Source organism: Protopterus annectens, chromosome 14.part0 (genome assembly GCF_019279795.1).
Source record: "Protopterus annectens isolate FY-2018-M chromosome 14.part0, PAN1.0, whole genome shotgun sequence".
Taxonomy (NCBI): Eukaryota; Metazoa; Chordata; order Ceratodontiformes; family Protopteridae; genus Protopterus; species Protopterus annectens.
This window is the reverse complement of record NC_056748.1, coordinates 1,008,530,956-1,008,546,369: the sequence shown is the minus strand read 5'-3', so window position 1 is coordinate 1,008,546,369 and position 15,414 is coordinate 1,008,530,956. Positions and strand designations below refer to the sequence as shown.

Below are 15,414 nucleotides of genomic sequence, written 5' to 3'. Positions count from 1 at the left end.
TCTTAAAAACAAATCTATGCTACAGTCATCTCTATGCCTTGTTCCTGTGCTAGAGATGTACATATCTACATGTTTCTGAGTACAGTATTCATGTACTAGATATCTTTATGGTATGTTTTTAATGAAAACAGGCTTTCCAAACAAAAAGATGATATGTGCAGTTCCACAGAATGATGCTTTGATGTACAGGATTCATCCATCAGTAACCACTGACCTCTACCTAGCATCATCTGCAAAATCTAATGTCCATACACTTGGTGATAACGGCAAGATTATCAAATGCACAGTAAACAAAAAAGGTATTATCATGGAACTCTGTGGTACACTTATTTTTATTATTTGCATTGTGCCTTATCCTGCACTTCCTAGGAATAAAGATGTTGATTATATTCCAAAATGTGTAATGTGTTAAGTATTGGTTCGTGAAAAAATGGAGTTGCAGGCCTTAGATACATCCAGATATATGATGCCAACAAGAATATCACTGTCAAAAGCTTCAATGATGTTTCCATAGAATTTCAAATAATTAGGTATACATCTTCCAAGGCAAAAAACATGTTGGCTAATTTCCACATTTCTCACTGTCACTGATAGCTGACTGAATGCTTACCATTAACACTGATATTTTACTCTAAACAAAATTAAGTAGCCATGTTGCATATTCTTTTTATAATGTAAAGCATATTTCATATACTTCAGAATCTTCTGATTCTAACGCTAGATGAGAGTTGCTATACGATAATTGAATGAAATTATTTTGCAGTCTCATAATCAAAATAATGTATTTTAATATAGTCCAAATGACCTTTTAAGAAGGTAGTTTACTAATCTCACCGAAATATTAATCTAATAGGTAATACCATAGTTCAAACCATTTATTTAATGGATTTAATGGTTACAAAGAAATATGCACTTCATCAGAATTTATTGCTTGAAAAGATGTTTCGAGGTAATGCTGTGGTTGACCGCTGAGTTGAAGGTATGCCAGTAAATGCAGTAAATTGATATTCCACTGGAAGATCTTGCTCAAGTTTTCTTAGAGCAACTTCTGCTCGCAGCTTTTCAAGCTAGTAAGAGAAACATAGAATTGAGATCAATTTGTGAAAAATTACTAAGTGGTTTTCTGTGCTGAATATATTGTGTGTGCTTACACAAATGACATAGGGCACTGAGCTGTTTAAAAATGCACTTTGGAGAAGTGAAACCTCCAATCCCATATTCAGAAATTGCTTAATTGATTCTCCTCAATTTACAGCCTCTCGCTCTGTAGGCATGAAATGTATCAACTTTGAGATCATGGCATACCTATCACTTTGAAATGTGTAAAAACACTATCCTGCTCTATACGTTAAACACTTCATCTTACACTATCTCCCCTTGCTGAACAAATACACATTTCTTCTCTTCAGAATGATTTGTTACCTCTGGAAATCTTACCTGTATACCAAAGGACTAAGCATAAAGTTCCACTATGTTCAGAAACTGAAGGTTTTACCATATATTGATATTCTGTGCAAGATTAGTTTATTTACAATCATTCCACTCCACTCCATAGTTTGTTTACCATCATTCTAAGGGGTTTGTAATGCAATATTAATTTACTTGTTTGTTATTTATTAATTCAATACATTTCATTAACTAAGATATGCTTACTGGACAAAATCCATTACAAAGACCAGGGAGAAAAGCCTGAGTAACAGCTTAACATACAGTAAAATGTAGGTATCACACAATACAGGTATTGTTATGCACAAATTTTGATGCAGTTAGTAAAAAAAATGATTATGCTGGTAAATGATTATGCTGGTAGATGATGCCATACACAGCATTTTCAGATTAAAACAATGTGTTGATAGTTTGTATTATATATATGTAGTATACAAAATGCACCAGTAGCAATTGTTCATAACAGAGAATAAAGGTAATATTCCATCCAAAATTTACCTGATGTGGCTGCAATATTGACGTAATACTGGCATTCAGCAAAACGTTCTTTTTAAGTTGTAACTCGTGTCTCTGCAATATATTTTATTGCTGTTTCCCACTTGACTATACTGTCTATTGATACAGAATGTGAAATGAATTGCTGCTTTTAACGCTGCACAGAGAATGTCAGTACATTTTTCAATTACTTCCTTTTATTTGCCATCTCTAAACTAACGTCTACAGACCCACTTATTACAGCTACAGAAAGTACCTATATTAATTGCTTTCGTGGAGAATACTTTCTCAGCTGCAGGAACTACTTTGCCACTCACAATAACTTTGCCAGTTAGGGGTGTCAGTTTTCCAATCTGTCATACCCGAACTGCTCATGCATCTGCCATGACAAATCCCTTAAAGAGTAAAAATTCATAAATTTTTACATCAGCAAAATCTTGAATAAACATGCATTCTGAAAGAGTCACACGGTTTCTTAGCCTCTACCTGGTGGGAAACCTGGGAAAACTATAGATATCTTACTGTGTAGAATTTTCCTTGGGCAAAACTCAGAAATGTAATGAGCTGTGAGAAGTTGGAACTAATAAGACAAATCCCTAAAGAATGCAAAATGAAATGTCATGCATATCATCTGACACAGTGCACACTATGGAGGCCTAATATCATACAAGTGTTATAAAAATAGAAAATCAGCTAAACCAGGCTTTATTTATGTCTAGTGATGTACAGATACCCTTATATGGAATACAATCCACTCTGGAAAGAAGCTGTCTTATGCTTAGCATGTGGGTATCTCTTAAAGTGACAGTTAACAAAAAAATAAAGCTACTTAAGTTTTTCAAGGCTTTTCACTATTATGATGTAGTGTATTTGTTAAAACTATTATACCAGATAACCATGTACACAGCACGTGTGATATTTAACAGATGGATGCAAATATAGTAAATTTTCTAAAATCATTTTTTTCCAGAACTCAGTAAGCAGTTATATTCTGAAGTCCCAAAAAATATTTTTGATAAACTAAATTGGTGAATAAAAGTGAAAACACATTTTTGACAATTACAAAAAGGGAGATTAGACATTTTACAAATTGTATTAGATAGCAGAACTCCACAAGAAATCAACTTTCAAGAAAATATATGGAGAGAACAAGAGGATGTAGTTAATCATTTGTCACTGCAGAATATTGATTTATACTGTTAGTCATCCGTAGCCATATATTACGAATAAATTAACACCATGCAGCTGACAAGAAAATGAGATAATTCTGGCATACTACTTTGTCATGTTCATTGATAGACATAAAAACAACCATTGCAGTTTGCACTGTTTTGGTGCCTTTGAAAGAGCTGTCAGATAAATGTTGATGTCCTCTGTAAAGAGGAAAAGAAAAGCAATGAAAAAAGTATTTTGACATTTTAATCAAAAGGAGGTAACATCAAATAATGTATTTAAACCATAAAGAAATGTAAGCAAACATTTTACAGGGAAACAAAGGCATGACCATAACACAAGAACATACTAGGCAAGCGATCACAGGGACCATAAGAAAACTAGCCGTATACACATTTAAGCAGACAAATTTAAAAGTTTTTGCTACCCTTTTCAAGCACTTAATTGTGCTCACCTCACAAATTGAGAAGGGCTGTACATAACACTGGTGTATTTGTGTCTACCCATCCAGTCAATACTAGCCTTAAAGGTAGATGTAGTAGTACTTTGTTTGACCTTTAGAGGTAATTTATTACATAGGCTAGGAATATGTTGAGTTAGGAATCTCTCTCTCCAGGGAGCCTTGTTTATTTGCTGGTGTAGATTTAGGACCTTAGCGCAGGTGTTTGTAGAGTCACTGGTTCTGTAAAGAAGTAGGAGGTCAAATAGGATTGGGTCTTTCATGGCTCAAAAAGCAAAATATAGGTCCTGTGGGCTACTGAGTATAAGGACATTCACGTTAATCTGTTGGGGTAGTTGAAGGGCTTAAGACCCTTAATTGTCTTGGTTAGAAATCTTTAGGGTCTTTCTAGTTGAGCAATATGCTTGGATTTGTACATACCAAAGGGGGCACTGTATTCAATGACTGATCTAATAAGGGAGAGTACAGTGGTACAATGACTTCCTTGGATCTTTAAGATATTTCCTTGGCAATTAACTGGGTGTGACACAAGGATTTCCTGACTGTGGTGGAAACATGATGATCGAATGAGAGAAGGGTATCTGCATTATCTCCACTACCAGACAGATATCACCTTGAGCAATCAACTCCAAACTTCATAAGTGCTACTCCCCCTTCAGCCCACATTAGCAAGCACCCAGAACTATGGATCTGCATTTTTTCAATAGTCTCTGAACCAGCTTGGTTGAAATGGGTATCCAGAGACAATGTCTCATGTTTCCTGAAAACCACCTAATATTAGTTAAAAATGACACAGTGTTTGATATATGCAGTTATTTAATGTTGTTAAAAACAAAAATCTCACATGAAGACAAAACTCTCACATGAAGACAATAGCAAGCAGGGTGTCAGTACCACACAGCACCACATTAAACCTATCATACACTGATCAGACCAAACATATAGACCTACATATGTTGAGGCTCTTAAAAGAAGCCTACGTAAATCACAAAGGCCTCTTAAATATAACCTGAAAGCAGGTACCCTCAGCAACCTCCTAAACACACAATTCAAGCAGTACCAACCTCAAAATTTGCATCTAAGAATCACAGTGTCTCAGTTCAAAAGCCCAAAAGGTAAACCTCCACACAATCCAACATCCTAGTCAGAGATGACTCCATTGTGAGACACACTTATATACCACTCATCATGTTGTGTAAATGGAAGATCCCAGTCAGTTGCATATCAGATGCTAGGATTCACCACATCACACAGGCACACAAGTCCTCGCACCACTTGTACACACATGACACTGTCATAGTACTCTAAATGTAAATGACTTGAGATGTACCTTCCTGGACTGTATTAAGAGAAACATGATGGAACTCTCAGAATTAAATGTTTGAGGCAAGTACGAATCTAGCCTTGAGCAGTATTTCACCATCACCAAGAACAATGCTGCAATTTGAACAAAAGATTGACTTCAACTGTTGGCTTAGCTTCTGTTATCATTCAATGGGGATCATTCAAAGGAGATTCAAAACAGATCAGCTTGGAAGGGCATGGTAGACAGTCCTTGTTGCTTTGCCAGGGATGGCCTCCACCTGTTCCCACTTCATATATTGGGTAAAACCTTTTTCCACCCCATAGTGACTTATTTAGACAACATTGTTCCTCAAAAGTTTCCAATATAATAACGCAGAATCTGGATAGCATAAATGTATTGCTTCTCAATGCTAAGAGCCTAAACAAAAAACTCCACTACCTATAAGCACTCCTTACCCTGAAAAACATTGATACATGCATCATCATTGGTTCAAGTCACCCCGCCAGTGTAGGGTTCCGATGCCTACCACATGTTAAGGCCCACCACACTAGATGAAAGCCATTAAAGGCCAATGTCTCCATATTTGTAAAAAGAAAAAACACTTCCCTCCAGACTTGTTGGAGAAAATAATGAACTGGGACTCCTCTAAGTCCAACTTACAATTAAGAAGATCCCTTATCACATCACAACTAACTATAGAACCCAGTCTATGTCTCCATTGGTCCATAACACCTATATAACTAATATGGTGCCCTTAAATATTAAACCAAACGCCATTCTCCTAGAATACTTCAACTACCCTCCATTAACTGGGAGACATATACATCCTGTAATGTGCATGCCCAGAGATTTATGCACTAAATCAATACAAACTCTCTGGACCAGTTTGTTTGAACACCAACAAGGGGTGATAAAATTCTGGATTTGGTTCTCACCAATATGAGACAGCTCTGTTCCCTACCAATTGCAACTCCCTCCCTGGACAAATCAGACAACAAATCAGTCACATTTACCTTAAGAATGTAGCCAGAAACATACTCCAGTACCTCAGTATTCAGAGATTATTCCAAAGCTAATCTATAGATTTTGCATGATGACCTGGATAAAAATTCAACGTCCCTTTCAAACTTGATCACAGTGCTTACGTGGAATCCTTTACCACTAAATTCTTTCCACATGCAAATAGCTGGATAGATGCATCTGACCCCCCTCTGAAGTAAATACAATGACAAATTCAAAAATAAACTCCTGTGGAATAACCCAAATATAAACAGTCTCTACAAGAAAAGAAAATATCATTGCATGTAAAAATAAATATAACTCTCAAGATGGAAAAACAGTTCTTGTTAAACTTAAAGGAACCTTGGACCCTGATCAAATCAACCAAATATGAGGTAAAACAGCCACCCAGGCAAAGGGCAACCACAGATGTGGGGTTTGCAGATGACATGTAAGCCAGGCATACCTCACCATTTAGCAATCTATAGGAGACTGAGTAGAGGGAAAGGACTTCAAGGTGCTCTGCATATGGCAAGGCTTGTTATGTCTTGAATCCTTTTTGTAAGGAACCTTGGAGGTTACTGTAGTTGCTACATATGCCTGGTCCAGTACATACCAAGTACTGGGGTTCTTTAACTATGTTAGAAACATTACAAATAATCTGCAGAGCTTGGAGTAAATGATATCACATACTCAGACCCAGAGGATACAGCCAATGTAGTAGTGGATAAACATAGCTCTAAATTCACCCACCTCTCCCATGCTACATTCCTAGAACTCTTGCCCGCTTCTATCATCTCCCAAGAACAAGTCCTTAAGACACTATCCAAGGCCAGGACCACTGCTTCTATGGGGCTGGATAATGTACTGAGCTACTTACTGGCCAGCCTAAAGCTAAAGGAGGATTTGTCAGACCTCCAAACTTTCTGCCAGACGAATGGAGGACAGCAACTGCCATCCCCTTACACAAAGGTGGGCCATCAACAGACATGGGAAATTATTGACCTGTTATTCTGACCAGCCTCATCTGTAAGGCTATAGAACAGATATTTGTGGAATTATTAAATAAGTACATAGGTAACCTGCAAACTCTCACCCCAAGCCCATTTGGATTTATGAAGGTCAGATTCTGCCTGCTTAACTTGGTTGACTTCTTTGAGAAGATTACTAGAGCAATGGATAAGGACAAATCAGTACACACAGCATATCTAGACTTTGCAAATGCATTCATCACCATCCCACACCCTGGTATCATAAATAAAATATCTCAGCAAAATTTTATTCCCTCTCTAACTCACTGGATGGCACACAAATGGCATCCAGGAAAACAGGGTGAGTTATTCTACCTCCTCCAAAATACCTATTTACTAGCAGTGTACCCCAGAGTTCAGTCTTTGGTTCACTCCTCTTTGGCATTTACTTCTCAGGGGTCAGAGATACTGCTAAGGGTTTAAGGCTGGCCAAGTTTTCTGAAGACTGTAAAGTCAGTGCCATCATAATCTCCCCAAAGGACACTAAGATTCTGCAACAGGACCTTTCCACAACCAATAGCTGGTATCAAAACTATGGATTAAAACTACAAGCAAACAAATGTATAATAGTATCATTTGGCAAGCAAGAAATCCCTTGTGACTATCTCACTGATAGCACACCCCTGAAAACTGATCCAGTAGTTAGGGGCATGGGAACCTAGGTAGACAAAGTCTTTTGATCACCATGTATCCATTATTGTATGAAAGTTCTTTTTTATTGCACAGCCTTTTGCTAGGACTGTGGCTTCCAGGCTCAGATATGTGGTCATTAGATTGTATTCTGCAATCATCAGGCAGGTAATCGAGTATAACGCCCCCTTCGTTATGTACCTGTCCAAACAACTGACACAACTTGGACATCCTCCGTGCTTTCTTACTAAAAAAAAGTCAAGGGCTTAAATCATAAAAACTATGTGGATTGACTCAAAGACTTCTGTTTTCTCTGTGTCATACAGGGTACTGAGATGTGATCTCTGCCTCATGTACAGAGCCTCAACAGACTCTGTCCTGTGTAAGACCTACTGCATATTTGCAAGTCCAGTTGGGCACAAACACCAGCTCAAGGCATCTCAATCTTTTTTGCAACATAAATAGAACATATTGGAGGGACAGATATGTATCACAGATAATACCACTTAGGTTCATAGGTTCATAGTTTATTACTAAGCTAACTGCCCTTGCGAGCCATTTTAAGCCTAGCCAATTATCCTTTGTGAGTCTCAAACCCTGCACCTTGGGTTTGTAAGGCAAACACCTTAGCCATTAAGCCATCCTCCCAACTTTTTTGTATCTCCTTCATTATCATTTAAAGCAAAGTACTTCTCTTACACTATTTAAATCTAATCTGGATGAATGGATGGGTAACCACAAACTCACCCCTGGTTTAGCACCTTTGTTCCTTGTGAATACAGGGAACATGTAAATGTTCTTTTTATCTCCAGGTTATTTGAACTTAAAACATAAGGGCTAAAAACGTAATGGGAATGTATGTATGTACCCAATTCCCTTATGAACATGTCTGTGGTAACCTTTCTGCCAAATGGTACGTTACAGTTTTTTCATTTAGTATGAGATCATTTTTGATAAGTGTATGTGCATATTCCAGCCCTTGCTAAAGCAGTTTTGTATCAGTGAATCAGATGATAACAGTGGCCAGTTTGCAGTCATTATCAAACTTGGTTAACCATGCTTCTGGGATATTCGCTTGGATGTATGATGTATGCAAAATAAATGCCAAACAGGAGAGGGCTCAGAATTGACTGCTGTACCACCCTACTAGTTACAAATTTACCTTCAGAGAGAGAACCAGCAACTTTCACAACTTGGGGTCTGTTTGATAGCCAAATTGCAATCCACTGGACAATTTAGAGGTTTACACTAATCTTGCCTAATTTTTCAGTAATAATAGCATGAAAGATAGTGTCAAAAGCCTTTGCCAGGTTGAAATAAGCAGTGTGCACAGAATAACTGTCCACAGGCATATAATCCTTCCAAAGACTGAATAAAGTTTTCTATTTCTCTGCATTACAAACATACAAATAATGATAAAAGAGTCTCATTACACTAAATACAAGTTTAAACATTTGAACTTGTGCTAGAAAATTTAAATATAATTAAATATTTTAAATTTATTTAATTATAGATTAAATAATATCAGTCTATTAGTATAAGCCAATGTGACAACCAAATGATATAATAAAACCACTGCCTTTATAATTCAAATGCAGTAATACTGTATGCAAGTTTTTTGGGGTTTTGTTTTTGCAATCCCATGGACAGCAAAACACTGAAAGGGGATTTACAGACAGTCTGCTCTACATATGAGACATGTAGTAGAATCAAACTTAACCCAGTCTATAACTTTTGTTCAGCTCAGAGAAATGTAGAGTGTACTGAGCCCATTTTACAGTTCAGAAGTCACTATTATATCACTTATAGAAGATTAGGTGAAATATGAAGGTACATACACCACAGCTGCCTATAAACTTTGCTGCTGTATAAACAGACCTGTTAGAGGAAATATTCACATTCTTAGCATAGAGCAATACTGCAGAAATCTAAGCCTGGTGAACAGGGATGACATTTATGCATGAAGGGGTTGTTAAAATTAACCATGAAGTGTGGTAGTTGAAATGAAATCACTCCAAAAGTGAAGTCAGGGTTAATCCATATCATAAAAGGACACCACACAAACACATATACAGACTACACTGACAACTGTGTGTATGTGAGTTAATAAAGCCTGGTAAACCAGGATTGTAGGAGTCAGAAAATTAACTACAAGTGTGGACAGTGTAGCAGAACAGGCACACTGCATGTGAACTGTACTACACATGCATTTAAACACTGATATTGCAAGTAGGTAAACACAGGCTGGCCTGCTGTACACACTGCATTTCAGTTGATCCATTGGTGCTTTCTCAGTACAAGAGATACAAGAAGCACAACAGGGCTAGGCACCCTAGTAGGAATAGCTACAAACTGTTCAGGTGGTATGCTTAAGGAGGATGCACAGGCTATGAAAGCTGTATACCTACCACTGATTTCACTCCAAGGTGCAAGGTAAAATGCATGGAGTTGTGTTTACAGTTTTCAGCATACCAATACAAACAAAAGACCAAAAGTCCAAGCTGCACCAATAACAAATAAAAAAGAAAAAACACAAACAGCAGAACCACCACGGCTAAAGGCATCAAGTTTAATAAAATACGACCACTTTCGTGGTCTCAAATTAACTCCTCAATTGTAGTTTTTAGATCTGATGAAGCGTTCATTTGAGAACGGGAAAGTGCTTGTTTTTTATTAAACTTGATGCCTTTAGCCATGGTGGTTTTGCTGTTTGTATTTTTTTCTTTTTTACAGTTTTCAGCATGGCAGGCTATATAAAGGTATATATATATATATATATATATATATATATATATATATATATATATATATATATATATATATATATATATATATATATATATATATATATATATATATATATATATATATATGTATATAAAGGTATCATGAGTACAGAAGATGTGATTTTTTTTTAGGTGGTGTTCTTGTTTTGGGAGTCACTCTGCATTTTTTTTTATTTTGTTCTTTTTGTCCTCGTTGACTGTTGTTCACCATTTACTCTCTTAGACAACTGGCTAATTCTTTTCTTATTACTGGGGGGACAAGGGTTGGCTGAGAGTAGACATCATTCAGGGGTGGTTTTAAATTTTTGCACTTTGGTTCTCTAACTTCATTACTCAAGTCCCATACTTCCCCAATATTTGGTGGGCAACATTTGTATCTGTGAGGACGTGTCACTTGCCCCTCTCAAGAGTGCAGACCAGCAAGGTATCCATCATGGTTTCTTCCTTGGAAATGAGTGCCTGTGCATGCAGCCTGCCCTCTCTCATCAAAGAGGAGTGAACTGACAAAGCAAAGGCTTATCACTGTCCTCCTGCCTTACTCCAGCTCCAACAGACACCCATAACACCATTAAAACGTAGGTTACTTGGCTTTTATTCGGTTCTTTGTCTCTCTCTAAGCAAACAGAACTGGCAGGGGTCACTCCATACTGCCATATTTGCACCCAGAATTCTGTGCTGTGCACCCACCACTGACTGCATCTCAAGGTGAACTGTAAAATTACACAGGATTAAGCTTAGGCTATAAAACATGGTTACATGAGTGCAAAGGCAATGAATTGTATAAGTTATTAGTGGAGTACACTGCAAACCCCCCACACACACACACAAACAGACTTTCACCTATATGTATACATGTGTCTCTGTATGTGCACGGGTCCTGTAGTGTGTGTGCTTGCAATGTACACCACTGCTGAGTACCTACTACACAAAAATGTGCCTTGCAGTTCAGAATATTTTGACCCATTTGAAGCTCATCACTCATTCCTGTGTACTAGGGTCCATCTGTATGACACTACAGACTGGTTCTCTCTATTTATTCCGGTGTACTAGGCTCCATCTGTATGTCACTACAGACTGGTTTTCTCTGTTTATTCCTGTGTACTAGGTTCCATCTGTCACTACAGACTGGTTCTTTCTGTTTATTCCTGTGTACTAGGCTCCACCTGTATGCCACTACAGACTGGTTCTCTCTGTTTATTCCTGTGTACTAGGCTCCATCTGTATGTCACTACAGACTGGTTCTCTCTGTTTATTCCTGTGTACTAGGCTCCATCTGTATGTCACTACAGACTGGTTTTCTCTGTTTATTCCGGTGTACTAGGCTCCATCTGTATGTCACTACAGACTGGTTCTCTCTGTTTATTCCTGTGTACTAGGCTCCATCTGTATGCCACTACAGACTGGTTCTCTCTGTTTATTCCTGTGTACTAGGCTCCATCTGTATGTCACTATACACTGGTTTGCTCTGTTTATTCCGGTGTACTAGGCTCCATCTGTATGACACTACAGACTGGTTCTCTCTGTTTATTCCTGTGTACTAGGTTCCATCTGTCATTATAGACTGGTTCTCTCTGTTTATTCCAGTGTACTAGGTTCTATCTGCATGTCACTACAGACTGGTTTTCTCTGTTTAATGTCATTGTGCTACTATACTGCAAGATCCTACTGGCGTTTCCTAAATGGAGAGAGTGTGTGCATGTGTGTGCCTTCTGTGGAAGGTTGGGCGCCGGGTTGGCAACTCGACACCGTAAAACTCCACTGACAATCATGAGCGGACAAGGTGATCCGCTGTGGTGACCCCTAACTGGGAAAAGCCGAAAGAAGAAGAAGAAGAAGAAGAAGAAGTGCTAGTACACTGCTTGTTATGAATCAGTTTCGGACTTTTTCTGCACAGTTGCCCAAGTACAAATTCTCCATACTACATACCATGAATAACTGAACATGCCTTCATTCCTTTTCACAATTAAATGTTATATTGCATGCATATACAACAGAAAATATGCTGGAATTCAAAAACAGATATAGCATTTAACAAACAGACATGCTCCTATAAGAAATGTTTATCAACATTAATTAATAAACGATTGTTACTATTCAAAAAAAAAGTTTATTAACACTAGTTAAACAGGCACAGCTGTTATAAGAAATGTTTATTAACTCAAGTTAACAAACAGGAATTATTATAAAAATGATTTATTGGCACCGATTAACAAGCAGGCACTCTTACTATAAGAAATGCTTTCTAACACTAGTTAAACAGCACTGTTATTATATATTTTTATTAAGACTGCACTCATATTTTTGTCTTCTAGTCCCTTTGTGTTTATCACAAAATGCTTGTCAGTAGAGTGGTAAGAGGGAATCTCCTATGCACTACTACTTTAACATACTTAAATTCTAGTCATTCAATTAATTATCTGATAACTGGATAAGCTGACTGCTCTTGTTGACTGTTTTCAGCCATTATGCACAAAGAATTTAAACTATCTAAACACCAACTCTTTGGCAGGTAGGAAAAGGAGAGAAGTCAGAAGAACCCAATGAAGGCAGAAAGAGAACAAGAAAACAATAAACTCAGAATCTAGAAATAAGCAAAAGCCAGATCTGTTGGTGTAGAGGCATACAGCCCCAACTGTCACCCAAGTGACCAGAGTTTGAACAGTTGCTTGGGTACCTGTTAGAGAAGGCATTGTGGGAGGGAGAAACAATGCAGCTTTCTGGTTTGCCTCTTTTGTGGAGTGGGGGGGGGTGCATGTCCATGAGCATAATAGCACTGTAGAATCCCCACGGAAGACCAGAGCCCAGCAGGAGTGCTGGAATCAATGGCGGCAGGGCAGTCTTGGAAGTGACAGTCCCTTGCTGAACCATCGGGCAACTACTGCCATACACATGGAGGTGAGACCCCTAAAGCCTCAAAACCCTTTAACTGAGGGGGGTGGCTATACTCTATGGTGCTAAGATTTCACTTCCTGGAAAAATGGATGAGCTGAAAGGGAATACGATGGAATGAACAATTGATCTGTAGGTCTGGAAGATTTATTCTGTCAAGACAGGATCTGAGTTGTCTGTGGGCATCCAAGGTATGGAGTATCCTTTCTCCCTTATCTTTAGTTTCAGGAAAGAAAATGGGGAGATGGATAATGTGGCTTAAAGTAAACTTGGATACCACTTTAGGCATAAAAGAAGGATTAGTCCTCAAAGAAACCCTTTCCTTATGGAAAATTAGATAGATTTGACTCACCATAAAAGCTTGCAACTCAGATACCCTTCTTGTCGAGATCAGAGCAGTCAGTAAAACTGTTTTCCATGTTAAGAGCCTTAAGTCAGACAGATTAGCTAGTTCAAATGAAGCAAGTGTTAGCTTCTCTAACACAAAATTAAGATCGCAAGTTGGGGCCACCAGTTTTGTTCAGGCCTTTTATGTAAAACCCCTTTCAAGAACATTTTGACACAAGACTGCATTGAAAGGGGAGAATTCATCGGCAGACATACTGAAATGGCCAAAAAATGAATCCTAATAGAGAAATAAGAAAGGCCATGGGATAGTAACTCACACAAATGTTGTAAAACCAGAGAATGACCAGACCTGAATGAGTGCTGGTTATGTTGTTGGCACCAACTAGAAAACCTTGTCCATTTGCTAATACATGATTTTCTTATAGCAGGCTTTCTTTCCTCCATTAGTATCATTCTTCCTCAACTAATGGGTTCGGATCAGAGGCCATTTCTTCTGGATTCTAGGATCCGATTCTTGAGCTCCTCCCTTACCCATAATGTCCCTAACCACTGTGTTACCTCAGATTGAGTTTGTTGCTATTATACAATATCACAACAAAGAATCTCAATGTTGCTATGACAGAAAAGTGATAGCTGAAAGATCTGGAGCTCAAACAGGAACTATGCTTCTCAACAACAATTCCTTTAGGTCTCTTCAAATTTCCAGAGACATGGATAGGGGGAAGTGGGGGGGGGGGTAGTAGAGAAAGCATGAAAATGGACAACGCAGATGCATAGTTATGGCAAGTACATAACTTTTATATCTGCACATAAGGCTGGAAATCTACCCATTTGGCTATGTGGATGTTGTCATTTTCATTTGTTCCTCAACGAATAGGACAGAATCCTCAGATATGGCAACTTTGGGTGGCCCTCATGGAAGGATGTTCTGGAGAACTGCAGAACTGAATGTAGCTTTGTTTATGGACATGATGTCCAATTTGTAATGAGCAATAAAAGTATGAGCATTAGACCATGTGGCAGCTGCAAAATGTCATCAATGGAGGCTCTAGATGATGTGGTTATTGACCTAGCTGAGTGGGATCTTGGTTGTCTTAGCAAGGTTAGGCCTCTCAAGGAATAAACGTAGGAAATACAATTTACTATCCATTCAGCTAGTATAGTTTTGGTGACTATTTTTCCCATTTTATTGTTATCTTATCGTTATCTTATTATTAGAAAAGGAGACAAACAACTGATCGATTTTCCTAAATTCCTTAGTCCTGTGAAGGTAAAAACAAAGTTGCCTATATACATCTCTAAGAGATGAAGGGTATATTCTCCTTTATTGTCAAATTTGGGAAAGAAAACAGGTAAACTAATCACGGATGATATTTGTTTTAGATGCAACTTTTGGTAGAAAGGAAGGCTTAGTGCATACAGTAACTCTGTCTTTGTTAGAAGTCAAATGGAGTGGTTTCAAACAGTGTGCTTGAAGTTCAGAAACTTATGGTCACCAGAAAGATGATTTTCCAAGATAGAAACTTAAGGTAAACTTTAGCTGAAGGTACAAAAGGTGAATGCACCAAAGTCTGTAATACCAAAGTCAGGTCCCAAGGTGGAGTGGGGTCCCTAATTGGGGGTCTAAGTAAAAAGGTACCTTTAAGAAAGGCCTTCCATAACTTAGATGAAGCTGAAGGAGAAGCATTATCTTTGATGTGGTAGTTGGAGATGGCTGCTAACTGAACTTTGATGGTGGAGAAACTTGCCCCACTTTGAAAGATGGATGCAAGGAAATTCAAAACAGCAGGGAGTAGAACACTGAAATGATCCATCTCTCTCTGATGAGCCCAAAAAGAAAACCTTTTCCAT

General features: G+C 38.0%; 1 protein-coding gene across 2 annotated transcripts in view; it reads right to left on the bottom strand.

Moving 5' to 3' along the window:
* Positions 1 to 765: 765 nt before the first annotated feature.
* The window catches only part of LRRC27 (leucine rich repeat containing 27), a 1,872,580-nt gene continuing 1,857,931 nt past the window's right edge, over positions 766 to 15,414 (bottom strand). For both annotated transcript variants that reach the window (XM_044056815.1, XM_044056816.1), the window contains exon 11: positions 766 to 1,067. In XM_044056815.1, coding sequence (XP_043912750.1) covers positions 918 to 1,067 — 150 coding nt within the window. In that variant the 3' untranslated portion in view covers positions 766 to 917. The remainder of the gene's footprint in view (positions 1,068 to 15,414) is intronic.